The 26,742-nt window shown below is 49.9% G+C and overlaps 8 protein-coding genes across 8 annotated transcripts; 5 read left to right on the forward strand and 3 right to left on the reverse strand.

The window, feature by feature from the left end:
• The first annotated feature begins 554 nt into the window (after positions 1-554).
• Positions 555-3,352, forward strand: ASPGLDRAFT_43092 (repressor protein). Its single transcript, XM_022545741.1, has one exon. It carries the CDS (start codon positions 887-889, stop codon positions 3,299-3,301), a length of 2,415 nt encoding a protein of 804 aa, XP_022404681.1. The 5' UTR covers positions 555-886; the 3' UTR covers positions 3,302-3,352.
• Positions 3,353-3,511: 159 nt separating this feature from the next.
• ASPGLDRAFT_1014607 (uncharacterized protein) lies at positions 3,512-4,793 on the forward strand. The gene is made up of 2 exons (XM_022539417.1): positions 3,512-3,813; positions 3,876-4,793. The coding sequence occupies exons 1-2, from the start codon at positions 3,683-3,685 to the stop codon at positions 4,537-4,539; spliced, it is 795 nt and encodes a 264-aa protein (XP_022404682.1). The 5' UTR covers positions 3,512-3,682; the 3' UTR covers positions 4,540-4,793.
• A 307-nt stretch (positions 4,794-5,100) lies between these two features.
• On the reverse strand, positions 5,101-6,208 carry ASPGLDRAFT_32460 (ditrans,polycis-polyprenyl diphosphate synthase; the record flags this gene model as incomplete). Its single annotated transcript, XM_022544177.1, has 2 exons — positions 5,101-5,675; positions 5,725-6,208. 2 exons carry the CDS (start codon positions 6,206-6,208, stop codon positions 5,101-5,103), a joined length of 1,059 nt encoding a protein of 352 aa, XP_022404683.1.
• A 555-nt stretch (positions 6,209-6,763) lies between these two features.
• On the forward strand, positions 6,764-9,744 carry ASPGLDRAFT_55265 (exocyst subunit SEC10). The gene is made up of 2 exons (XM_022548126.1): positions 6,764-9,100; positions 9,149-9,744. Exons 1-2 carry the CDS (start codon positions 6,935-6,937, stop codon positions 9,650-9,652), a joined length of 2,670 nt encoding a protein of 889 aa, XP_022404684.1. The 5' UTR covers positions 6,764-6,934; the 3' UTR covers positions 9,653-9,744.
• A 1,561-nt stretch (positions 9,745-11,305) lies between these two features.
• Positions 11,306-11,933, reverse strand: ASPGLDRAFT_22789 (uncharacterized protein; the record flags this gene model as incomplete). Its single annotated transcript, XM_022543219.1, has 2 exons — positions 11,306-11,688; positions 11,834-11,933. 2 exons carry the CDS (start codon positions 11,931-11,933, stop codon positions 11,306-11,308), a joined length of 483 nt encoding a protein of 160 aa, XP_022404685.1.
• Positions 11,934-17,617: 5,684 nt separating this feature from the next.
• Positions 17,618-20,256, forward strand: ASPGLDRAFT_43097 (uncharacterized protein). Its single transcript, XM_022545742.1, has 2 exons — positions 17,618-17,996; positions 18,446-20,256. Exons 1-2 carry the CDS (start codon positions 17,943-17,945, stop codon positions 20,093-20,095), a joined length of 1,704 nt encoding a protein of 567 aa, XP_022404686.1. The 5' UTR covers positions 17,618-17,942; the 3' UTR covers positions 20,096-20,256.
• A 259-nt stretch (positions 20,257-20,515) lies between these two features.
• Positions 20,516-25,516, forward strand: ASPGLDRAFT_142855 (vacuolar protein sorting/targeting protein 10). The gene is made up of 2 exons (XM_022541776.1): positions 20,516-24,573; positions 24,620-25,516. The coding sequence occupies exons 1-2, from the start codon at positions 20,720-20,722 to the stop codon at positions 25,248-25,250; spliced, it is 4,485 nt and encodes a 1,494-aa protein (XP_022404687.1). The 5' UTR covers positions 20,516-20,719; the 3' UTR covers positions 25,251-25,516.
• A 338-nt stretch (positions 25,517-25,854) lies between these two features.
• ASPGLDRAFT_119108 (cytidine deaminase) lies at positions 25,855-26,682 on the reverse strand (the record flags this gene model as incomplete). The annotated part of the gene is made up of 5 exons (XM_022540019.1): positions 25,855-25,893; positions 25,974-26,055; positions 26,254-26,339; positions 26,391-26,524; positions 26,607-26,682. 5 exons carry the CDS (start codon positions 26,680-26,682, stop codon positions 25,855-25,857), a joined length of 417 nt encoding a protein of 138 aa, XP_022404688.1.
• Positions 26,683-26,742: the final 60 nt, after the last annotated feature.

The raw sequence follows: 26,742 nt of genomic DNA on the forward strand, positions 1-26,742 counted from the left end.
TGATCAGAAGTCTTGGTCTCGATTTGACCCACGGTGTTGGACTGAGGACTGTTCTCGGCATCCCGGGTCGGTAGTGGTGATGAGGTGTTGCTGTATATCGGGAATGAGCACGGAGTAGGAGAGTATGGCCATGCAGAGTTAGCCGGCACATAATAACGGTTGCCAAAGTACGGAGTACGGAGTACTCAGAGTACTACGATAGATATCTCTGCTTGACAGACACTTGCCCATTGATATCATTCGATGTATTTGGAGCTAGGACTCCCCGCATAATGCCCATATTGCCCAGGCCCCAATTGCATCACACCTTTACTCTAGAACACGATGGGTCTTTGCCAGGTTCTATCCCACATTCTTCGCAAACTAATAATAATGTACTGCACAAGGAACTCCTAGAACACATCCACTTTGGCATGGATGACATCGGCAAAGTACTTAGCCGGATGGTAGCTCCGAGGGCGGTGAATCGCTGGAATTCCGCCATATGCAGTGACGGCAGTTGATTCTCCAACATCCGAGACTACTGTAGAACTCCATAGTAAGAAGCTATCTCGCCCATTTTGTGGCTCAGTGCTGTCGCATGTCACTGCTCCCTCTCGACCTCTCTTTCATATCCTTGCCGCAGCAGCCAATTGTCCACCATTCCCGCAGCATGCGAGCTGCGAACTGCCGCGACGATATCTCCAACTCCAGTATCGCAAGACATCATTTATCCCGTTGTCGTGGACTTTTGCCTCTGATTACATAGTAGGCAGAGGAAGGATTCAGCGCTTGCACTCTTTTTAACAATTGATTGAAGCTATGGGATCCTGATTAGAGCCTGTCGCAATTATACAGGACCGCCGAATCCATCCTCTAAACAAGCCGTTCGCAGCGAGCTGTCATCATGAACCTTCGCAATGGTGAAGGCACTCATCGAAAAATCGACACCGATGCTTCCCTGGTGCTGGTTGGCATCCGGGGGTGCGGGAAGCGCTCCTTGGGCTTTGTGGCCGCTACTGCGTTGAAGCGACGCTTCATCACCGAGGACCACTACTTCAGAGAGGTTACAGGGCAAACGCGACAAGAGTATCTCAAACTTCACGGGAGCCAGGAATTCCAGCGTCGCGATATCGAAGTTCTGAAAACGATGCTCGACAAACATCGGAAACACTGCGTTATCGAGTGTGGTTTGGGCAGTCTCACTCGACCCGTCCAAGAACATCTTCGTCTATACTGTGCGACAAATCCGGTTGTGTATTTGGTCCGTGACATTCGCCATATCCAGGACCTGCTGGGATTGGAGGATCAGTCTGTTCGGTTACTCCGCGAAGGTGATTCGTTACATCGAACATGCTCCAATTTCGAGTTCTACAATATCGAAGATCGTTCGAGCATAGCAGCTCAATCTGACGAAGGGTCGCCCGATCGACGTTCTGCGAATTATTCCTTCAAACTCAAGGAAGCCAAGGAAGACTTCACCCGCTTTGTCCACTTGGTCACCGGTGCCAATGCGAACCATTCAAGCTACGATTCGCCCTTTGTCCTGCTCGAAACGCCTCCGGAGCTTAGGTCCTACACCCATGCTATATTTATTCGTTTGTCTGATCTGATTGAGGAGGTCATCGATCTTGCTGAACTTGAGTCCGGGGGAGATGCCATCGAGCTTTGCGTTGACCGCTGGGACCCAGACATGGCAAACACCCTGAGCCAGCAAGTATCCTTGCTTCGCAGAAATGCCCGGACGCCTATTCTTCTTTCTGTCGATACGACGTCGTCTGGAATTTCACAGAATGATGATACATCAGCATACTTCGACATATTGGAACATGGTCTGCGACTGGCGGTCGAATATCTGGCCGTAGATGTGGGCCAAGACCAATCGCAGGTGCGCAATACAATCCGCAACAGGGGAACAACCAAAATTGTCGGCCAATATGTGTTTGAGCCGTCGTCGGATGTGACATGGGAGGATGACGAATGCCTTTCCCGCTATCTGCAAGTCGAGCAACTCGATTGCCAATTGGTTCGCATTCACCGTGTCGCAACAGAGCGCGAAGATAATGCCGCTGTATTCAAATTCAAAAACCGCGTCCAGTCGTTACCCGGGACGCATCCGCCATTGATCGCTTACAATATCGGCCGCCTTGGACGCACCTCTCAGGTTTTCAATTCGATACTCACCTCCGTGACTCATCCGGCGATTAAACGAACTATGAGCGACGAGCGGGATCCTCAAATCACATCGCGAGACGCAGTGCAAGCGTTGTATCAGAGCTACATACTGGATCCACTCCAGTTCTGCATTCTCGGAGCCCACGTAGGGTATAGTTTGTCTCCCGCTATGCACAATGCTGCCTTCCGCCATTGCGGAATGAACCACACTTACAGAATCCCCGAGTCTCCTTCGCTGGCGGTATTAGAGCGACTAGGACGGGATCCTAATTTCGGAGGCTCCAGTGTCGTCCAACCCTGGCGAGAGCAGGTGTACCAGAAGCTCGCCTCGAAAAGCCGACATGCCGAAGCCATCGGGGCCATCAACACAGTCATGCCACTCCGGGGTAGAGCTGACGGCACCATGTTTCCGTTACAAGAGCAGGCGAGCCGTCGCAACCAAGCAGGCCCCGTACTGGGATGGTATGGAGAGAATACAGACTGGGTGGGTATTATGACTTGCATCAATCGCAATTTGTCTCCCCGGAACGCCATCAGTCCGCTGAAAACAACGGGCCTGGTGATTGGAGCGGGTGGTATGGCCCGCTCTGCTATCTACGCGATGCTCCGGGTGGGATGTCGGAAGATCTTTATCTACAATCGGACCCTGTCGCGGGCAGAAGAGGTGGCCCGCCACTTCAACTCATGGGCGTCATCACAATCCGATTCACCGGACGTTGTACGGGTTCTACAGTCGACAGAGGAGGAATGGCCATCGGATGCCTGTTCTCCATGCTTGATTGCGTCATGCGTACCGGCCGATCCAGATATGGGCGAACCCGCGAACTTTGAGATGCCTACACAATGGCTTGGGAGTCCAACCGGCGGAGTGATATTGGAGCTAGCATACAAGCCGCTCAACACGCCACTCCTGCGACAAATGCGTCGCATCCGGAGTGAAACCGGACGCGCATGGGTCTTGGTAGACGGACTCGATAATGTCTTAGAACAGGGTATTGCGCAGTTCGAACTGATGACCGGCCGGAAAGCACCGCGACGGCTGATGACTTGGGAGGTACTCCGGAATTACGTTGGCGAGAACGGGCCGTTTGACGAGAAGACTATTCAGTCTCGATTGGATGGAGTGATCTCTGGCAACGATATGTAATATAGAGACCTGTATATAGTTAGTTAGAAAATAACATGATAACTACCATGAAAAGAAGGCTGCACTATCGCCACAATAGGCTTAGCGTGTGGATCATGTGTTGCAAAAAAGTGCCTGTGCTAGTCCCGAAAAGGTTAAGCTTATCGTACGTTACCCCGTATCTAATCGATTACCGTACTTTACAGTATCTTGTGTTATCCAGCTTCATTTCTTCTCTTTCGGGCATTCGATGCTTTTCTTTCTCTTTCATTCTTCTTTCCCTCGCTTTCTCTCTGTCCGGTGGAATACTCCACTACTAGGGGATTTCCTTCATTCTACAGAAAATTCCTCACCCTTTCCTTTACCTTTCGTCTCTTCAACTTTCTCCAACTCCTTTCACCCATGAATCAAACAGGGTGCTTCACAGATAACGTCTCTTCAGCAATGCCAGGCATTCTGTCTGAGCAACAAGATTCCCTCAAAAAGCGCAAGAGAAACGCATTGCAGGAGGAATCTACAAACTTAGCAGATCCGTAAGTGAAAGGAAAATTTGGACGTCGCTTTCAATCAGCTAATCGAATCGCTATCTCAACAGATACAACACGACCTTTATCCCAGCATATCTCCATACCTCGAATCCCTCATTCCGCCTAAACTGCCCAGACCTACCAAAAGAAACCCCAGAAATTCCCCACCGTCACCGATGCATTCCTCGAAAGCGACGAGTCCTCCAACAACCATGGCCTGGGCCCGGGTCCGATAACCAACCGACTCCAGCTAAACTCTTAGCTCCGAATCTGTACATCCCCCCAGGTTCGAATTTCTCCTCGCCGCCGGTCTCACCGAAAACTATTGTCCCGTTGTCCTACCCGCCTCATCAGCAGAATCAATGTACTTCTGCTGCTTCGCTGCGGCCGTGCCATATTTGTTATCGACGGCCTACGACGAGGGAATTGCTAGATGCGTACGCGGACTGTGATTTGTGTGGTGAGCGGGCTTGCTACATTTGTCTGAGGCAGTGCGATGCTATCGATTGTCGGGGTTCTGTTAATCTTGGGGGGGATTATTTGATTAAGGATGACTCGGAGAGGATACAGGAGGATGTTAATGGGCGGGATTCGGAAATTAGACAGGCGAGGAAGATCTGTTCGTGCTGTGCTGTGGAGGGGATGACGGAGACGGGGATGGAGGTGGTGCGGTGTCTTGAGTGTGTTCGTGCTCATTTGCCGCAGTGGCAGGCTATGGGCCAGGCGGGATGATGTTCGCTTGCATGGGATACGTCAACAGAGATATCTGGATTTCGAACTCGAGTCGCCGTGACTGGGCACCCGAGACTTCTGAGACGGAGTCTCGTGCCGGCGACTATGGATGTCCGTTCAGCACGAACGACTTGAAACGACAAGATATTACGACATTTATTGGGGCCCATCTGCCCTTGAATTTATCGACCGATATTGGTTTCATCTGGCAACACGGCCAGGGAGGTGGACATGCGAATCTACTGAACTTTTGGGACATTTGGGTTTTCGTTTCTGTATGGAATCATTCTTGAATTGGATGTACTGTATAGAATAATAGCATAGCATAGTTTAGCATGGTCGGCGTTCGATGGGTATGCCTTGACTTGGATCTACAATAGCAAAACGGTCCAATAAGTAATATAATGCATTGATATCCAAGGTCAGCTTTGGCATAGTAGGATAGTTTCTACCGGTCTGACTTCTTAAACTCCCAACATGCTTCGTTGTCAATACTTAATGCTCAATATATCAAAACGCAACAAAAACGGAAATGCTACACTCCAACCCAGTCCAACCGCTTCACCGTCCAAATCTCATCTGCGCCCCAGCAAAATGCCACAACCCCTGAACGAAACCCTGATACTCAACCGCCTCGCCATACCCCGTCAACCCATTACCCGTATCACCCGTGCAATACATCTCCGTAAGCCTGATATGCCACGGCGGATACCCATCCAGTTTCAAGAAAGGTCCAAATACCAAGAGAAGATCAGGCTCGGGCTTTATGAAAACAGAATCACCGTCGCTGCCACCACCCGACTGCGCGGGATGCGTGGTGATCTCGCTGATTTCCGCGTCGACGAGTTCTGGGGTGATGTCTTGCGGCGAGACTTTGCCGTTCTGGGACATTTCGGCGAGGGTCTTAGTTAGGTCGACGAAGGTTTCGCGGCCATCGGTGGAGGAGAGGAGGAGGAGAGTTAGGGATTCGGGGTTAGATTTGGATGGGTCTGTGTCTGTTGGGGTTGAGGTTTGGTAGACGGGGTGGTGGGGGGCGAAGAGTTGGAATCTTGGTTGTTGGGAGGGAGTGCCGTAGTAGGAGGAGAGTTTGCTGGTGACGAGTTCGTAGAGGGTTGGGATGCAGGATTTGAGGATTCCTGTGCCATTAGCAGTCGCACAGAGCTATAGGTATGAGGGTTAACGTACCAGTCTTCTCATACACACTCAACGTCGGGATCCCAGATGCAGTACTCCAAGCAGCCAACTCGGCTACCTCGTCCATCAACACAGCCAGCGCATCGTCCTCCTTCCTCAGCGACAGTATAACACTCAAATGCTCCGGTAACCGTTTCAACCCTTTGACATCCTTCCTAATCAACTCCGGCGTCCGATGATGGTAGTAGACAATCGCAAAGATCCGATCCACAACAGCATGATAACTCTGAATGAACCGAACAGCAATCCCAAAGAAGATGTGGATAATCGTATATGTCAGCTGGTGGATCTGGGACTTGAAGAATGTCCGCACAGGTGTCTTTCGCGAAATCGACGCCTTCCTGCTCTTGCGCTGCGGGAGGTCGGAGGGATCGGGGAGGTATGGCTTCAAAAGGGCCTCGCGTTCTGTTACGCTGAGGCGTCGGCGATTGCGGATGTCTTCTCTGAAGACTTCTTGGTCTCGGTGGGAGACCATTGTAGCTGTGTACTTGGGTGATGCGAGGTGGTTCGGAGATGAATTCAGCCAAGAAGTGGAAATGTCCGGCCGCTATCGATGATATCAACGATAGTTACGATACAGAGTACTCCGTACAACTCTGCTTTTTAACGACAAAATAAACGGTTGTTAACTGGGTTAACTGCACAATGGCTATTTAAATATCAGCTTAGATATGAGACGGTCTGACAGCATTGCCACAGTACGTCAATCTATCCGGATACAGTCAGGACATGTGTCAACGGAAATAGAACAGGCATCAATTATACTGTCATGATCCAATCTGTCAATGTGTTATTTTGACTTACCCTGGCTGTTTTCGTTTGCTTTACTCCGTACATGGAATGCATTTATTTAGTAGTATACTCCGGATATACCGTCACATGACATATCATGCGCGTCCTCAATTACAGCAACTGAATTTGCAGTAGAACATAATATACCACTGGCAATGGCCATGAATAAGATATCCAGAATAATTCGTATTCTTACTCTGCACTTCGTACATGGTTGAATTGTGGAATCCTGTCTCCGGCAGAACACCGCCGCGCGGAATGCCAACTACAATCCAACTCCGATCACAACTCTGAAGTAGAGATGAACAACCACCCACCACCAGGTGGAATCGCTCATTTTTAATCGCATCTTTGCACCACACTCCTGTCTCGTCCCCATGCTGGCAGGTGACTGCCATCAACCACCAAAATGCCGGACAATGCGTCCATAAACTCCTCCAACCCCGCGTCCCGCTCCGTCTATCCCAAAGGCCCCAGTTTCACCCTTGAAGACTTTTCGAACCGCGACTTCATCGTCAAGGAATTCATCGAGTCCCTCTCCGATAGCGCAATCTCCAACCGTCGCTCGATCATCGGATCCGCCAGCGGAAACCAGCCATTCGATCCGAAACCGCTCATTCGGACGTTTGAAAATGCGCAACGGCGACTGGGCGAGTTATCCGGTGATCTGGAGATCAAAGAGAATGAACTCTCGGCAGCCGCTCGACGAGCCGAAGCACAACACGCGCAGAATGTCAGCTCCCTCGGCCGGAAACTGAAGCAGACGATCGACTCGTTCCAGCAACTGGACACGTCGCTGAATGGAGCAGGTCTCCCCAGTAGCGAGGTGACGGGTGGAACGGGGAATATGGCTGTGGAAACGGGAAGACGGTTGGAAGAGCTCGACCGGCAGAGACGTCGGGCGCTGGATGCGCATTTTCTGCTCGAGTGCTGGGATGGGGTTTGCAATCGGGGAGATCTTACGTTGTTGGAGAACCTACGGAGATCGGGTAGTGGCGAAGCCAAGGTGCGCTCGGCTCATATTGCGCGGCAATTACTGCGGATTAGCCAGAGACTCGATCCTAAGAGTTGGGATGAATCTGGCGGGAAGACCAATGGTGCGTTCGATAGTTCGTCGTCTCTGAACGAGGACGCGGATGGCGGCAGCAAGCGGAATACGAGAGAGATTATCGAGAAGTTCTCGGAAACTCTAGAGAAGGACTTGTTGAAGCAGTTTGACGATTTCTACCGGAAAGCGAACTTCGAAGGCATGAAGGATTGTGCGACGGTTCTTCAGGATTTCAACGGAGGTTCAAGTGTCATCGCTTTATTCGTCAACCAGCATCAGTTCTTCATCGACCGGAGTCAATTGGTCACAGAGGAAGTGGGAGTTGACCCAGAGTCATGGGAGAAATTGGCCGATCCGGATGCTGAACCTCTGAAAGTCGAGCCCAGTCTCCAGTCGCTGATTGATGAGGTTAAAGTCGTGGTTCAGGAGGAATCAGCCATCATCAAACGTGCCTTTCCGTACTATGAACAGGTCCTTGGGAAGTTCCTCCAGCGTGTGTTCCAGCAGTCCATCCAGCAGAGACTCGAGCTGGTGCTGGAAAATGCCAGTAGTGTTTCCTTGTTAGCGTTCTTGCGGTCTCTGCAAAGCTCGCGCAACTACATTGGTTCCCTGGTTGATGACCTGAAATCGCACGGGTTGACAGAGCACCCGGATCCAATTTCCTCCCAGATAGCGCTGGTTTTGGACCAGCAATTAGAGGACCTGTTCGTCCCGTATTTCGCTGGGTCTTCCTACATTGAAAGAGAGAAGAAGAACTTGGAAGAACTATATACGTCTCTACTGTTTAAGTTTACGACTTTCCACGCCCGACGGAAGAAGGCCGCATCGACATTCATGGCGTCTCTGGCCAAATCTGGAACCGAATTCCTCTCTTCTGCTAGAGATGCTTATATCAATCGTCTTGAATCGTCCGAATACTCGCCAACGCAGAGAAGAATGTTACTACAGCTGGCCGGTCTGCGAGAATCCAGTGATTCTCAACGCCCGAGTGAAATCAAACTGACCGAAGAAGACGGTCTTCTGAGTCTATCCGATGCAAAGCGCATGCTCAAGTGGCTCGCAGAAGCAGTCGGTCGTGGACTGGAATTGAGCGTGAACAACGAGACATCCAGGGATGTGTCCGCGCTGTTGAACCTGCTGCTCTCGATGATGGGTGAAGGATACATTGAAGTCTGTCTCGACGCTGCTCTGGACGCCGCGACATCGCAGGAAACGGCCAAGAATGAGCCGGACTTCGCGTATCTACCAGGTGTTCGGAGCATCATCGGTGTCACGAATTTGATGGTTATGTGTATCAACACGGTGCTCATCCCGCTTGCGGCGGGCAACATCACGGCACGCCGTGAGATGGAGAAGAAAACCAACTTGACCACGATGCGTATTGAAGAAAAGATCAATACGATGGAACAGAAGACTATCGACGCAGTCTTGACATGGGTGGGCAAGCTTCTCTCAGGTCAGAAGAAGAACGATTTCAGACCCAAAGAAGGTGATAGCGCGGCCTGGATGGAGAAGCTGCAGACACCGGTAAGTCACCTTTCCCGGAAATCTACTATAGCGTACTAATATGACTAGACATGTGCATCGATCTGTACCTTCTTAACCCGCGTGCACAACCTCGCCCTATCCTCACTACCATCCAGCGGCCCCAACGTCCGCCAACTCCTAACAGAAATCGCGTTCGGCGCCCGCAACCTCCTCCTCGAGCACTTCAAACGTTTCGTCGTCAACGGCACCGGAGGCCTCATGGTCACCAAAGACATGACCCAGTACACAGACCTGCTGAAATCATGGGACATCGACGAACAAGTCAAAGCACCTGGCGGCGCCCTGGACGTCCTCCTCGAAGTCGGCAGTCTCTTCGTCATCGGATTCGAGGCTCTCCGCGAACGGATCCGCGGCGGCGCCAACGGAGGATCAGGGAACAATGCCGGTGCGCGGTCCGGACGAGGTGCCGGGGGTGGGACGACGCAGGTTGGGGCTGGGGCTGGGCTTAATGTACAAGAAGTGCGGGCGTATGTGTCGAGGAGAGAGGATTCGAATACGGCCGCGATGCAAAATGTGCTTAATGTCTTGTAGTCGTTTCTTGGTCTTTTTGTATATCGAGAATGGTACTTGGGGGGTTGTGTTGGAGGATATATACCCTAATACACATTATGCCTTGCCGCGACTTTTTTGTATCTATCAAGTAAAGAAATCAGGAAACAAAGTAAACGGACAATACTAGTCAACGAAGCGTGCTAGACACATCTTGGTTCTCGAAAATAAGTCGCCAACATAACCCTAACCGCCAAACTGATCAGACTCTGATACAAACGCGCAAGCAAAGGAATAGGAACGATACGCCGTGGGGAAGACCCCAGATGACAGCCCCCCAGGCCATACCGATGGTTTTAGCTGCTGTGCGAAGTGGCCACTTGGGCCGGGGTAAGGGCCAGCAGCTCCGGGCCTTTTGGTGATATCGTACCAATTGTGGGATCGACGATCACAACGAGAGTAGGGCGTGACATTGAATTGACATAGGACTCACATGAAATCCCTACAGCCCTTGAATCTGCGTCCATCGAACTCGACTTAGATTGGCAGCATGTTATTCGTCACGACTTGCGGTAGAAAGTCATCCAATGTCACATTTGGTGTGACTGGTAGTGGACGTTCTCGGGTGCCTGTGGGCTGGTGGTGTTGTAATTGATAGTTCGAACCTGAAATTGGCTTGCGACAATGTTAGTCGATGCTGGTTCACTTGGCCTGATGCTTTAGCAGGACATGGTAAAGGGTGCTGAGAGACGGGGTGCTGGAAAAAATATTTTATAAAGAATATTCATTGAACTCCGACTCAGCTTGCACGAACATGACTACATCGCATGATGGCGTGCCACCTATCCCATTGAGCAAAGGCCATTTGCTTTGGCTACGGATGTGCAGTTGGATGAGTTAGAGAGCTTGGGGAGGACGACGGAGCTGGCAGTGAAAATAAAGAGCAGATGGCCAAACCAATCGTATGGGCTGTTTCCTTTAGGTGAGTAAGTGCGAATTTTCTTGCCCTAGCTTCCAAATCCACAGTGAAGGTGGCTTTCTCCAGATACAGCTTCCGTACATGCATATTCAGAATAGGACGGCTTACTCTCTCCAGAAATAAAGCTTTCCAGATACCGGAGGTAGCAGCAGGAAATGAGATAGATTGCAACTATATCAGTACTAGAGTATCGCCTATTGCCAAGAGTAGTCATAATGGGTGAGACCATTCAAAGCAAATGTAGCGCATGCTATCATTGCCGAAGACAGTAATCTGACCAGTTGCTTCTTCTTTCGTCACCTGGCCCCGCGCCGCTAAAAAAAGAGGCAGTGGCATATAGTCGGTAGGAAACCATCCACACTGTACTCGACCTTCCCAAGAACATCCTTCCGGCCCGTATCTGAGGTTGAGGCTGTCATTTACTGTGACGATCTCCGTGAACGCGAGTCTCAAGACATATTCTTCTCGCAGTTAGCGGATGTGTTGCGTCCTGAAACCATAGAAATTAACATACCATCGCCAAATGGAGGAGGGCCGATTGCTTAGATGAGGAAGGACTCACATAAAATGTCTACAACCTACAAATTCATTCCCATCAAAGATAAACCGAAGCCCCAGCATTTTACTCCACTCAATCCAATACATTATATCTTTCAGTGCAAAAATTTGATCCCGGGCCAAATCAATACTACGCAAGACACCCGGACTATCCCCCTTTACCCAATCGTCCTCACATACACACGACTATCAATTAGCCCATACTTCTCTTCCGGAACATGCCCATACGGCCTAACTTCCAATAACAACCCGGTTGTTCCCCTCGGCGCATACGCTTTGTTCTTATGGACAGGACGGCTGAAGTGAATCCTCAATATGACTTTGTTCTTGGGGATGCTGTGTCCGTCATCGTCTTTGATTGTATTTCCGCCGAGGTTTATCGTATCCCAGGTTTCTCGGTATTCGAGGGTGCATTTGGAGATTCGTGTTTGTTGGAAGGACTTGGGGGTGTTGCGGAGTTCGTATTCTTGGTGGTTTGTTTTTACGTGCTTTTTTGCAGGAGGACGCTGGGCTTGGCCGGGTCGGAGGGCTGGCATTGAAGCTGTTGGTATTTATTCAGTAGTTGTTTGCTTGCGAGAGAAGACCATATTTTGGCCAGTGTCGTGTTGACGCTTACACTAGATTTTTACTGTCCACAGCCCTGACATCATTATCTTGATTATATTTCATTCTACTATACTGCTTACAGTATCTTGAGAATAGAAGACCAGTCAAATGCAGCTCAATTAAGATGCCATTCTGTCCAAAAAAGCGGTATATGCCGATATCAAGCCGGAAATCGCCCATTCTGCACCGGATCTTTCAAACTTTCACCCGAACCATACCTATAGCCAAATCTATCGTTGACTGTAATTGCTTCTGCGAGTGTGAGATGAATGATGCTTCTGATCTTCACTTAGTGGATGAGTTTTTATCTACACGTTAATTAGCATTAGTGCTCTGAAACACAAGGAGAGCACTCTGCTCGAAAGCCCTGCGCATACAGGCGGTCTGGGGCGAGGGAAAGGATCAGAAAGATTATAGAACGGGGGTGTTGCCTCAGGAACTCATAGGGACAAGAGACTGTGGAATAGCTGCTGGCCTCGAGTCCATGATTTATGGTCTGTCATAGCTCTAGGGCTCGGTATGGACAATAAACTTGATTAAATAAATAAATTAGCATTAGTCATTTGTAGCCCTAGGATGGGGAAATTTACATGAAATATCTGTAGCCATGATATCTTCCGTCATCGCCGAGCGTAAACTGGAATGAAAGCATATCTCTCTTGATTTCACGGAGGAGGCATTGCAATTGAAGGATTCCCACGGGTATCGAGACAGTGTGCATGTGCTCTCGGACTAGCGCCGGTATAATCAATTGTCTTGATATATATGTTACTGTCTCTTGAAATAGTCCCGTCGGGTCTGATGTCTAATGCTGCCCCTCTCGTCCCATCTGGAACCAACGCGGTACCATTATGAATGGGGCTTTTGAATTAAAATCCCAGTATGACTTTATTTATCGGGACTTCTATATCCCCCTCAGAGTTGCTCGCTTTATCTCTATTCCAGTACTCGAGGAAGCATTTGGAAATAGGCCTTTTCTGGAGGGGTTCCGGGACGGTGTTTATTGTGTATTCTTGGGGTTGGGTACATGTTTCCACGGGCCGTCTCTCGGGTGAGGGCGGGGAATTTATTCTTCCAGACCGGAGTGTTCGTGGCATTTTGTTGTATTATGAGAACTACTTTACTTTGAAACTTAGACGTGTTAAAAAATTATTGTTTAGAATGTTACTTCGCAATGACGCGTGCATCTCAGCTGAACTAGCCCTATCTCTGGAATATAGATATTATTATTCATTTACAAGCTCAGATAGACACTATGATAATAAAAAGACCACTATGTTGATCCTCTCTGGTTGTCATACCTTATGTCGTAACCTTCAGGGAAGAGGGCTCTGCAGACAAAAGGGCTCTGCAAACATAATATCTGTCGACGTTTTGGTGTGCATGGGCCGAACGGAATTCCATTGATGTCTGTTTCGGCCAGTGTTTTCCAATGGACACACACTGCTGTCTTCTCCTTCGTTGATGTAAATGTACCATGATACGGCCATCAAAGCTCAAAGTTGAATCATCTTAGGGCCTTGAGGTTTTGTAACATAGTAGCCCCGTTATTCTCGCTGAGAATATTGTGGTGAAGGGTGGTAGGGGAAGAAGAGCGCAACACTTGACCTGGCTGTACAAAGAACCTTCTTTGCTTTCGATATCTCTCTTCATCAGTGCCTGACTAGCCCTCATTAATACTCGTCAACTGACAGACCCTCAATGTTTGCTCTCTCCTCATTAAGGTACTTAGCTTTGCGCTTCGCGCGCTCACGCCACAATCAGTCAATACTCGAAATAATGATCATATATACTCTGGATTGCTCATCACAAAATTCGAAAGCCACCTTGACGGGAAGCTTTAGGGAGATCATGGTGAGTAGATGTCCTTTTCGTTCCGGAAATTTGTGACGCTTTCAGGTGGATGTAGTGCGAAGCTATATGGACTTTGTATGTTTACTTATTAGTCTGTTTGGAAACCATGCCACATTGGACCTGAAACTTTGCTGGCTTCGGTGTTGCAAGCTATTTTAGTGTGACTCGGTTTGCTTCTTAGAGAATATCGTGTAGGGTACTTCCTACTAGCCACTGGAATGGCTATAGCTCAATGGATGTGATGTGATCATTTCCAAAATTTCCATCTAAGTACCAACAATTGTGCACTGTAACACTCGTAAGCACGGTCCTTGGTTCTCATAGAGAGGGTGTGACATCGGGTTGGGGTAGCTTCGCATGCTTGCGACTAGAGCGTCTGCCCCGGGGCCTCTGGTACCTTTTCATGTGTCTCCCCCGCTGCCAGACAGATATATTCGTTTCAGCCCTAGGATAGAGAGGGCTCTTACCGCAACCAGGGATGGCCTGGTCCAGGGAACTCGATGATAAAGACGTTATAGTCTGGGCTATTCATCCAGTGCCAGGCAGAGGGCTGGTGTTGTCCGAATCTGTGTCTATACCATCCAGCGAAACCGCCTATTCTCGTCGATCTTTGTAGTTAAGGGCATCCGTGGAGGTGACTTCAACAGGGCCTCGCCGTCGGCCACATTCTCATAGTTTTTGCCTGCTTCATATAGCTTGCAGCTCGGCCTTAGGCTAATGTTAGTCTGGGTGACCCTGAGAAAATGCCTCAAAAGACCGCTTACTGAGGAGGCATCTCCAGGACTTTGAGCCATCTGCCCTGTCGATAGCGAGGTCATGGGTCTTGATCCAATACACTTTGAGCTCTCTAATGGCCAACAAAACTCCCGTCCCATCTTAATGACAATGTCAGGGACTCCCATCATCAAACGGTTGACACATAATCTGAAGTCCGCCATCACCTTGTCTACGTTGGCCGCGTTGCATACCATAGACATGGGATGACATATGTGTTCATGGATACGGCTTTGGATAACACCTTCATCCCCGCAAGGAACGTGTTCAACAAAACTCGTATAGGTCGGATTTTTCGGAACAAAACGTAGCCTACACACAGTGAGGTTCTTTGTTTTCTTGTCGTTGGTTCTTGTCACGCAGTGCAAGCCATCAGCAAGTTAGCAGCGAGTAGAAGTTCCTAGCAGGTCAGAAAACAAAAGGCGACAGTTACTCCCGGTGAAGGTGGCGGCAGCCAACATCACGATGGCTTTATGTTTGAATCTGTTCATTTCAGGTTCAAAAGAATAGTAATCTCACATAATATTGAATTCGGCACAAATTGAGTCTCACATGTTGCCAACATATGATCTAACAGCACCCGCTCCTTGAGGAGGTATAATTATTTGGCCCATAACACGGGGTCATCAGAATGGTTAGATATCGGGCGAGATTGATATCCCATCAATTATATCGCGATGGTGGATGAAATGGCTGATTGGAGTGACTTCACCACCACCAAAGAGAATCCCTGGCCTCGCAGAAGACGGATGAGTATTTATCAGTGGCATAGACGTGGGTTCCAAGGTGCAGTTGGCATCCCAGATTCTAGCCTTGGAATCGCCATGGTGCTTCAGTCTGTCACATTACGGTATGTTCCCAGGAAAGCGGGTAGGCAGGATATAGGGCCCATCAATACCTTAAATAAGGTCTCTTCCTCTTCTTTGTCGGATATAAGTTGGCACTTGATATCCCAAAAAGACTCCCGAAATTTCTTGCGCCGTATTGTTCGGCCTCCTCCCACACTGCCTGCATTCTGTTGAGTCAGCGTGTTGCCCAACCTTAGACTAGTTCAAGCCTGGCTAAGAGAAGGCTCAGAGTCTGTCGTAATGTGTTCTATCAGGTTGGTGTCTGGTAAAGAGCAGACTAGGAAGATAGACCTGAGTAAGTAGACCAATGGACCAAAAAGGCACCGCGATGACGATTTGGGAAGTGAGTACGTCGGCGTTAGATGGCTCCTTCCTCGGAATAAAGCCCCACTCCCATTCAGTGAATATCTCGTTAGAACCTTCTATGGACAATCTGAACATTGCATTCACTTAGATACGGAGTATGTGTCTGTATAATCAGACATATTATGATATTACTCTTACTATAGTCCACTCACTGAAACACCCAACATTCATGACCCCGAAGTAGCTCGCCTAGAAGCTTCCACAAGTGAGACAACGACTTAATAGCTGCGGTATCCAGCTCTTTGAGTTAGTCAACCGCCTCCAAAGACCATAAATGAGACGAATCCCGGTTACTCCACGGGTGTTTCATAGGGCTATGGCCGGAAAAAGTAAACAGGATGCAACGGTCACGGTAGCTTTCTGGGACTGTTGGGATTAGGTTGTTACAGGATGGAGATCGGTTTCAGGTTAAATCTGATGCTTGTTTATGGGATTTTATTATGGAGTGCTATATGCCATGGCTGTTTTTATTGGAAAACGGTTGTAATCAGACATGCATAAGTGGCGATTTTATAGCCCAAACATCGGGAAATGATGCACGAACCCTGCAAACGGCTACGTTTACGTGTTCAAGTGGGTTTGCGTACACCGTATGCCGTATTCTTTATCTCAACTTCAACAAAGAGTCCAAGATTCGTTGGACATTATTACTCCATGGGGTAATATCATTTGCTATTTGGAGAATCACGTGTGAAAGTTGATATCAGGGCATCGACCGATCTTGCTAGGATAGACTATGAATGATCACTGGACTGGATCGGTTTTCCAATCGATGTCTCGGCAATTCGTACTCGGCAGTATGTACCGTGGAACGTTGGGCACGGGGGGTACAAGTACTTGTAATGTACTACTTCCACTGTACGGAGTACGGAGTACAAGTATAATTGACGAGACATTCGGTGTACAAGAATCTATTGTTTCAAAGTCGCATACAATTCCCAGGGTGAACAACTACCGGAAGCCAAGTACCGCTAAGTACCAAGTACCAAGACAACGGCAACTGACAGCTCAAATCCCCTGCACTTAGCGGTCGATGCTCGCGTGCAGGGGATATCATGTGGCGGTCAGGGGTGCTAGACCGGAGTACATAATAACATAGGAGTTAACTATTGGTTGGGATTGAAAGCTTGGAGTAGCACACCAGGGAGTACTCTGTACTTGTAAACGAGATTAACCAGTTCCGTAGATCCTCACGGTGTTCTCCGTGGTTGACCTCACGATTTGAGAATATAAAAGCCAATCATGAGGGCTTTTCTCTCAGTCTAACTACTGCCCAGAACAGCAAGGATCAGGCAATAATCAGGCAGGATCAGGCAGGATCAGGCACCGAGGAAATGAACCGTCACCGCAAAAAGTGTGAACCTTGATCCCCACTAGTGGACGATGATTGGACACTGGCCACGTTGTGGTGGCTTGGCCCCCTTGCAGTGCATCTAGCCTCTTTTAGAAAAAGTGTCTCATCCTGAAACTCTGCCTTGTCTGGCGGTAATTTTGAGTGTACCAGTAAGCATTTTGTACAAGTAGAAATGCACTCGGCAAGGTACGTTGAGTACTGTGAAACCAGCGATTCGCAGTGGTGTATCTGTACAGAGTACAGAGTACTCCATAGTTATTCCCGTGGAGAAAACTAAGCGCCGACGAGTGTTTCTGCCCGATGGGGAAAAGGAACCACTTCTGCAATTCATCACAACTGCGGTCACATTGTGATATTCTTATCTCATTATGGAGTCCGTGAGCTGTCATTCCCCTCCGCGATTCGCCCACCCAGAATAATACCAGACAGTGGCCAGACAGTGACCAAACAGGTTCCTGAGCTAAATTAGTCGATGATGAAGCCAGTCAATCCAGAGTAGATAGTGCCCTCTTTCAAATCCCATGAGGCGCCCTTGGCTTCTCTAGTGTGGTGTTAAAACATCAATATCACCGCGGGGTGACATCTCATCAAAGAAGATCCTGGGATGCACATGGTCTATCCCACGCACCGCAACGTATCGGAGTTCTACTATATGTAAGTGTTCCTCTGCACTCTGCAATTGGCACTGATATATTATTTCTTCATATCTGATCAGGCGCATTCGAGGCGTCCAACGTGGCTGATTTTATCCCAATCCATCAGACAGCCCAACTTACGGTGAACAACAGTACAGCCACGAGGGAATTACCATCACAAAACCGACCAGTCATATATGTATGCAGGCTCTCTGCATTTGCAACCTGACGGCTCCTTTTTCTCTCTTTCCCTCTCTTATAAGCTACGGAGTACAGACAGTTGAACATTGATTTCTCGACTATTGACACGGAGCGAGTTTATACCGAGTATCTGGCCGTTCCGAGTACAGAGTACACCATGATGTTTACCGAAGAAGAGTACGAATCTCTTCCTCCAGCATTACAGAGAAAGGTTAGTACAAGCTATCTCTTTGTTCATTTCGTCCAATCCAATTGCCCAATCCCAATCCCTCGATCCCCGAACGTCTCCGCGTGGATACTGCGATATACCCGGGTATCCATACTGGAAATGAACCCAGACTATTTCTTTATGTACCGCTATTTGTCAAATCACTCTCTTTGGCTGTGCCGGCATTTTCTCCTGAACATCGCCGCCATTGGCAGATCATGACCCGATGGTGGACCACGCTATCGCTTCACGGTTTCCCCTTTGGGAGGGTCGCGCATCGGCTGACGGCGCGTTCCTCCCATATTACTTCTTCCCCTGAGTGCTCAGGGCGTGAACAGGTCCCGTTCGCACTCAATCAGCACTATCACTCCAATAAAGCATACTTTGGAGAACCGATACGTACTAGACAAAAGTATGATTGCTAACACACAGGCCGCTTGTTCCTTTTGCAGTTCTTCTCGAATACCGAACGACTGCGCATGCGTCTAGCCCACAGCGATCACAGCTCACCTGCCAATGGTGGCTCTGACTATCCCCCACCGGTCCTTGCCAGTGCGCTGCCCCGGCGCCTCCACTTCCAGAATCTCCGGCGTCGGCCTAATCATACTACTACTACTACTGCTACTACTCCTGCTAGTGCCAGTGCCAGTGCTGGCTCAGCTGTGAGAAGGAGGGCTTCCAACAACAACAACAACAACAAGAAGAAGAAACGGTCTCGTCGTCTCGACACATTCTCCTCCCACGATTCTTACAATTCCTCCGTCACCGCTCCCCCTCTCCTCTCTCCTTCCTCAGCTCAGAAACCTCAGCTCGGCTCCTTGCAATTGGCCTATCTCTCCGCTCAGGTCGATTTGCAGTGCTTTCAATCGTTACCCCCCAAGGTCCAGCAGAAGTTCTTTTCGCCTGAAGAGCGCGCCTATCTTCGTCAGGTGTACCGCGACAGTGTGATTTTTGACTCGGCCGACCAAGCTGTGTATCGATCGGAACAGAAGAAGAAACAAACGCATCCTTCTTGTGAAAGCTTGCCGTCCGACACGACCACCACCGACCTCTCCCAAACCTCTACCCTTTATATCGAGTCGTCCGATTCCGACTGGGACACGGAAGCAGAGCCCGACGACGAAGACGACGACGACAACAACAACAACAACAACAACAACGAGATGGACAACTCGCTCAACGACAGTTTCCGTTGGCTCGATGGGGATGGCGACCTCGACCTGAGACTAGATGATTATCACGCCCATGTTACCAACGCCAATCCTGTTCCCAAGCAACCGCCGCGGAGGAAGCCTTCCTTCCGGCGCACAATGTCCTTCTCTGCGAACCGCCAGGCTCGCAAAGCTGCTTCATCCGTCTCTCACCCCGCGGTCCCCGGTTCGAGCCAGTCTTCCACGGTCCCCTCGTCCCTGGCCAATATCGTTGGTCGCACTTCGACCTCCCGGCCGCCATCCGGTTATCAACGACCGACCATGCACGCCCCTCGTTCATCCACCTCGAGCATTGACCCCGCTGCACAATACTATCAAGACCCTGAAGCCCGCCTTAAGCTACGGGTCTACCTCGCCTCGCCACAGAAATTCGACGAAGCCATCGAGTTCGGATTCCCGGCCTTGAACGACGGTAAAGACGATAACGCCCTCTCAGAACGTCCGGAAAGGGTTTCGGAGGGTCTTGCCTCGCCAAAGGTACAGAAGTTGACCGGGACTTTTTTTGAGGACGCGAATGGAGCGGTTCACGGTAACCGTTGTTCGAATGACAAGAATCGTCGGAAATCGTCCCGGTTGTCGACCGTTGCGAAAGCACCACAGACCCTAAAGAACCCACCAAACAAACGGCAAGCATGCACAGCTGCACCTCCACCGGCCCTCCGACGGGTACCTGGGAACCGGGAAATGACGCTGAAGATGACCTTGACCCGGCCCGATCTTCGTGAGCAATCATCTCCATCGGTATCTCCCACTTCAGCAGAAGACCCGCTGAGGCCAGAAGAGCTGCCTCCGGTGGCCGATAGCTACCCTGATATCTGGGATGAGTCTGATTCGGAGCAACAAAACGTCATGAAGAAGATGTGGCGCAGGCTTCGGAAACCGAAGTACTAGCCTGTCTCTCGTTCTAATCTTTTCTTTGGTTTCGTTTCGTTTTGTTTGAATACCCTCGGATGTGTATGCTTGGCCGGTGTTCACGGTGTTATTCGTCCATTTCTCTCTTGTATTGATACCTATTTGTACGCTTTTTGATGTTAGCGACTCGGACACTTACCTTTTCCTTTTTTTTTTTTTTTTTTTGCATTTCTTCTGGCCACGGGAATATCTGCTATGTATTTCGCGTTTTATCGATCGAGAATCGAAAAATCTGTATATAGGACTTAACATGAATAGTATATAAGCACTTATGAAGACTCCTGTTTTTTGTATATTAATGCACTGGCCATTCCCCGGAATGTTCGATAAGCATGCACGTGACTTTGGATGCCGTCGGAGGGCCAGCTGTGAGCTCCAGGCGCCAACAACTTGTCCTGACACGCGTTGCCATTTCGACTATTCCTCAATTCTTTGCTTTCGATTTCTGCGACATAACACTGTTTACTATCTATTGAAAGAGATACCTCTTCCATCTACTCAACGAACCGGATCGATCCGTTACATTACGTAGCTGCGGACTCGCGCATAGACCTCCCTCGTTCGCGTGCATCCGCTTCAAATGGTCGATTCTAGCTCACGGTCATGATCCCTCGATGGCCGCTCGTCGTGAGCTGCCTGCTATGGGCGCTCATCTGGCAGCCGGTCGCCGCGAAGAAGGACAACGGGCCCGCGATCACGGCGACCGAGCTCGAACATGAACCCGTCGGCTTGTTCTACTTCGAAGACACGGATACCATTCTCTTCCAGGATATCAAGACCAATGATCTCTTGAGGTCGTTTGATGGAGGCGAGAAGTTTGATGTGGTGGAGGGGAAGAATGGAGATATGAAGGGTCAACTGCTTACGATTTGGCCGCATCCGTTTGATACCAATAAGGCGTATGTGTTTGGGAAGGAGGGCAAGCATTGGGTCACGACGGATCAGGGGAAGACGTTTGATTCGTTTGAGGTTGAGATGCCGCCGGCGATTAGGCCGTTGGCTTTTCATGGGTGGGATTCAAAGAAGGTGATTTTTCATGGGGAGGTGTGTTTTGGGTTTATGTGTGCCAATCGCGCGTACTATACTACCGATGATTTCAAGACGATTAAGCCTCTACGCGACGGGATTGTGAGTTGTGCGTGGGCGGTTGGCGATCCTCAGTTCGCTGCGGATTTGGACATTGCGGGGGAGATTGAGGACCGCATTCTTTGCGTCGTTCCGGGATTGAAGATTTCGATCCACTCTGCGAATCGTCTTGTGTACTCGGATGATTACTTCAAGAGCAGTGAGGATGGCGCCGAGGTGAAGCTGCAGCATGGCCGGCCGGTGAGCGGCGTTATCAGCACCGCGGCGGTTAAGAAGTATCTTGTTGCTGCTGCTCAGTCGCAGGGGACAGACGAGCGTGCCTTGTTCGTTTCCGACGACTCTATCACCTGGCATCGCGCCGAGTTTGGAAGCCATCGATTGGAGGAGGGCGCCTACACTATTCTGGAGAGCACGAACTACAGCATCCAAGTGAGTGTCTTGACTAGCAGTCGATCAAACAGCATGGGCACCTTGTTCACTTCCAACTCCAACGGTACTTATTTCACCAACAACATTGAGCACGTCAACCGCAACCCCTATGGATTCATGGATTTCGAGAAAATCGCCAATATCCAAGGAATTGTGCTTGTCAACACGGTCAAGAACCCGAAGGAAGTCGAGGATGGAAAGAAGAAGAAGATTGTCAGCGACATCAGTTTCGATGACGGCAGAAGCTTCCAATCCCTCAAACTTGGTGACGAGAAGCTGCATCTTCACTCCGTGACTGCTTTTGCCAACGTGGGCCGCGTGTTCTCCAGTCCAGCGCCGGGCATAGTCATGGGAGTCGGCAACACGGGTGACCATCTCAAGGACTACTCCGAGGGCAATCTGTACGTGTCCGATGATGCTGGTGTCACTTGGCGGCTTGCCCGTAAGGGCCCGCACAAGTACGAGTTTGGCGATCAGGGCGCTGTTATCATGGCCATTCGTGATGATGACAAAACGGACGAAATCTGGTATTCCATCGACCATGGCAAAGACTGGGAATCCGCCAAGCTCAAGCACAAGATCTACCCCCGGATCCTGACCACCACGCCGGACTCGACCAGCTTGAAGTTCCTGCTTGTTGGTAGTAGCTCGGAAAGCAGCGAGGACGGAGCACACATCATCTACTCGATCGACTACAATGGCTTGCATGAGCGGAAATGTGAAAAGGACGACTTTGAAAAGTGGCCGGCCCGCCTGGATGAAAAGGGTGAAGCCGACTGCTTGATGGGTCACAAGCAGTACTTCAAGCGCCGAAAGGCCAACGCCGATTGTTTCGTGGGTGAGGAATTCAAGGACCCCGAGCCGATCTTCCAACCGTGCAAGTGTACCGCCGAGGACTTCGAGTGTGACTTCAACTTTGTGCGCAGCGAGGACCGGAAGAGCTGCAAGCCGGCTGTCTCGTTGACTCCTCCGAAGGGAGAGTGTCAGAAGCCGGATGATACGTACAAGGGCCCGTCTGGCTGGAGATTAATCCCGGGTGACACCTGTATCCGTGATGGCGGCGAGAACTTGGATGCCGACATCGAGCGATCCTGCGACGATGCGAAAAGTGCACCCGCATACGGCTCGATTGCGGTGACAAAGCAGACGTTCGACTCCAGGCAACCCAGTGAATACTACTATCTGGAACGCCAGTCGAGCAGCTCCCAGCATGACGAGACTATCATCATGACAACGGAGAAGCATATTCTTCACATCTCTCATGACCACGGCAAGAGCTGGAAGCAGCCTCTCAAAGGAGAGAAGATTGTGGATGTCATTCCTCATCCGTACTACACCGATGTTGCCTACTTCCTGACCGAGGGTACGAAGTCGTTCTACACTGATGACCGCAGAAATGTCAAGAGTTTCAAGACGCCCACCGAACGGGGTTCGTTGCGACTGCCTCTCATGTTCCATCCACAGAATAAGGGATGGCTTATCTGGATCGGCCCCCCGCATTGTACCGCCAAGGATTGCCATAGTAATGCTTACTTCACGACAGACTCCGGGACAACCTGGAAGCCTTTGCTAGAGTATGCGAAGAAGTGTATGTTTGTTGGCGACAGGAGCGAGGGTAAACGTCAGGACGAGGAGACCAGAAAAAAGAACGAGAACTTGATCCTTTGCGAGCAACACGAGAACGAGGACGAGGACAGCAAGCGCCAATTGGTATATAGCGATGATTTCTTCGCTGCCCACAAGGACGTCCAAGCCAAGAACGTGGCTGACTTCGCTGCCATGTCTGAATATATCATCGTGGCTACCGATGATCCTGAACACGCCGACTCGCTCAAGGCCAGTGTCAGCATTGACGGGAGGACTTTTGCCGAAGTCGAGTTCCCCGTGAACCTCAATATCCTCATTCAATCGGCGTATACCGTTGTGGACAGTACGACGCATGCCATGTTCTTGCATGTCACTATGAACAGAAATGACGGTGCGGAATACGGGTCGCTCATCAAGAGTAACAGCAACGGCACCTCGTATGTTCTCAGTCTGCCTGCGGTGAACCGGAATGGCCCGGGCTACATTGACTTCGAGAAGATGCAAGGCCTCGAGGGCGTGGCTGTTGCCAATGTGGTCGGGAACGTCCATGGAGTCAACAAGAAGGTTGAGAGCAAGAAGCTCAAGACGATGATCACGCACAACGACGGGGCTCAGTGGACTTTGCTGCCGCCTCCTTCGCGAGACGCCGATAACAACAAGTTTGGCTGCTCGGTTAAGGAAGGAAGAGGTACTGATGACTGTGCGCTGCATCTGCATGGGTACACTGAGCGCAGAGATCCTGAAGACACCTTCTCGTCCGGCTCGGCCATTGGTTTGATGATGGGCGTTGGTAATGTGGGTGATTCTCTGGGAAGCTTAGACAACGCGGACACGTTCCTTACACAGGATGGTGGTATCACCTGGAAATCCGTCAAGAAGGGAAGATACCAGTACGAATACGGCGACGCCGGCTCAGTGATTGTAATTGTATCCGAACACAAGCCGACAAAGGTTCTCTACTACACTCTCGACGAAGGCGATACCTGGGAAGAATACCAGTTCTCGGAAACAGAGGTGCTAGTTGAAGACATCACGACTCTCCCATCTGATACCTCGAAGAACTTCCTCCTCTGGATCCGAGAGACGGGCAAGGACAAGTTCGCTACGATTAATGTGGACTTTAGCGGTCTTCGTGAAAAGGGGTGCCATCTTGATGAGCTTGAGAAGGAGGGACACAGTGATGACTATTATCTCTGGGAGCCTACGCATCCTTTGCAGGCGGACAACTGTTTGTTCGGTCATACTGAGCAGTACCACCGCAAGAAGACTTCGGCGGATTGCTGGAACAATTGGCGTGAGCCTCATGTTCACAGTATCGGACGGAATTGCACCTGTACACGAGCTGACTATGAATGGTGAGTACCTTACATCTACACCGACGAAGCCATACTAACAATATAGTGACTACAATTACGAACCCCAAAGCGACGGAAGCTGCAAACTCGTCCCCGGCCTCCCCGAACCCGACGCCCTAGTCGTCTGCAGAGACGATCCCGACGAAATCGAATACTGGGAACCAACCGGCTACCGCCGCGTCCCCCTAACAACCTGCCAAGGCGGCCTCAATCTGGACCACCACGTCTCCAAGCCCTGCCCCAGCAAGGAAAAAGAATACGAAGAGAAACATGGCATCTCCGGCACCGCACTCTTCTTCGCCATCACCATTCCCATCGCTCTCGCTTGTGCAGCAGGATACTACGTCTACACCAGATGGGACGGCAAATTCGGACAGATCCGTCTGGGCGAGGGAGTCGGTGGGACCGAGGGGTGGCTGTCGCGGGACTCGCCGATGGTTACTGTGCCGGTTGCGTTGATTGCGGGGGTTGTAGCGATTGCGAAGGCGTTGCCGTTGCTTATGTCGAGTCTCTGGCGGAGTATGAGTGGGTATGTGCGTGTCAGACGGGGAGGCGGAAGACCATATGCGTCGAGGGGGTCGTTTGCTGCGAGAAGAGGGGATTACGCGCATGTCGTTGATGACGAAGATGAGTTGCTGGGCGTTGATGAGGCGGAGGATGAGGAGGATGAAGTTTAGTTGCTTTGCGATGATTTCATGTTATTTACGAGCGAGTCATGTTTTCTGTTCTACCCCTGGAGTACACTTTTGAATCTGTACGCGTAACCAGGTTGGGGTTGCTATTGCTGCCGGGTAAGTAGCGGACAAAAATAGATATGGTGAAGGGATTTACTGGATCAAACCGGTTGACTAGCTTTGTTTAACCATACTTTTTACTCTGTAGTATGTGAAGATATTCGGGTGAGGTAAAGGGATATATCAACCAACCAGAATTGAATGTTTAGAGTGAGTTCTGGAAACTTCGTACCGTAGATCAGACAATCCGGACAATCACGCATCATGATCAACTGGCATTCGTCGATTATATCTCGGATCGACAGTAACCAGAGTTGTGGGTAGATCATAGTGTATATATCCGATTCAGGTATATGATGCATCCCTGTATCAATGAGACTATGTACTTGTAGTATCCGTACTTTGGTAAAGATAGTGACTATAGACGATATGTAACATTCCAAATATAGGAATACGCAGAAAAACAGCGAATCCCACATCAACTTCGTTGTACTACCCTACGACCACACCACACCACAACGCCGAACTAAGTTCGCATCACATCACATTACCTCAAATCATCCGGCCCAAACGAATTCGGAAGAAGCTGAACATGAAAAGTAAGCTGCTGCCTTGCGCCGCGTGATTGCACCTTATCCCATCATCCTGATGGTGGGGGGGGAATACCTCGCCCATAGTCTTCACAATATGTCCCCCCTGCCCATCATACATATAGATCGGGACCGATGGCGTAAGGAACTCGCGCATACTATTGTGTAATCGAGTAGATTTGATTTGTTAGTCGGGTATCAACTTGCACAGGTGATGTTCTGGAAGAGTGGGATGTTATGGGGATGGAGCCGCGAAAAAAAAAAAAGCAACAACATTCAACGGAACATTCCGTCGACAAAAAACATATTGGTAATATCGAACTTCTCGTTGGGCAAACAGGAAAAAATAAACTCACAACTGTCTACACATGCCACACGGCGACGCCCCCGGTGTGATATCCGAGGCCACAGCAACAGCCTTGAACTCTTTATGGCCACTCACCTATTACCCCAATAAGCAATTCGTCCCACGTTCGTGGATAACCAGACTTACGACAGCAGTCCCAAATGCTACCCTCTCCGCGCAGGTGCCCACGGGAAATGAGACATTCTCGACATTGGCGCCGGTGATGTATTCGCCAGAGTGGGTGAGGAGGCTTGCTCCGACGCGGAATTTGGAGTATGGGCCTTGGTCGGTTAGTTTTTGTATATGTAAGAGAAGGGATTTATGGTCCGGTTCTGTGTATCATGAGGACATCTTGTGACTTACAGTATGCGGTGGATTTGGCCGAGATGGCTTTGTTGGAGAGGATTTCTAGTTCTTGGGTGGTGATGGTGTTAGCCATGTTTGTTTTTACAGTGGGAGTTAGTAGAATGTTGAGATGTGAATTGGAAAGAGAAAGAGG

Source organism: Aspergillus glaucus, assembly GCF_001890805.1.
Source record: "Aspergillus glaucus CBS 516.65 unplaced genomic scaffold ASPGLscaffold_3, whole genome shotgun sequence".
Taxonomy (NCBI): domain Eukaryota; kingdom Fungi; phylum Ascomycota; class Eurotiomycetes; order Eurotiales; family Aspergillaceae; genus Aspergillus; species Aspergillus glaucus.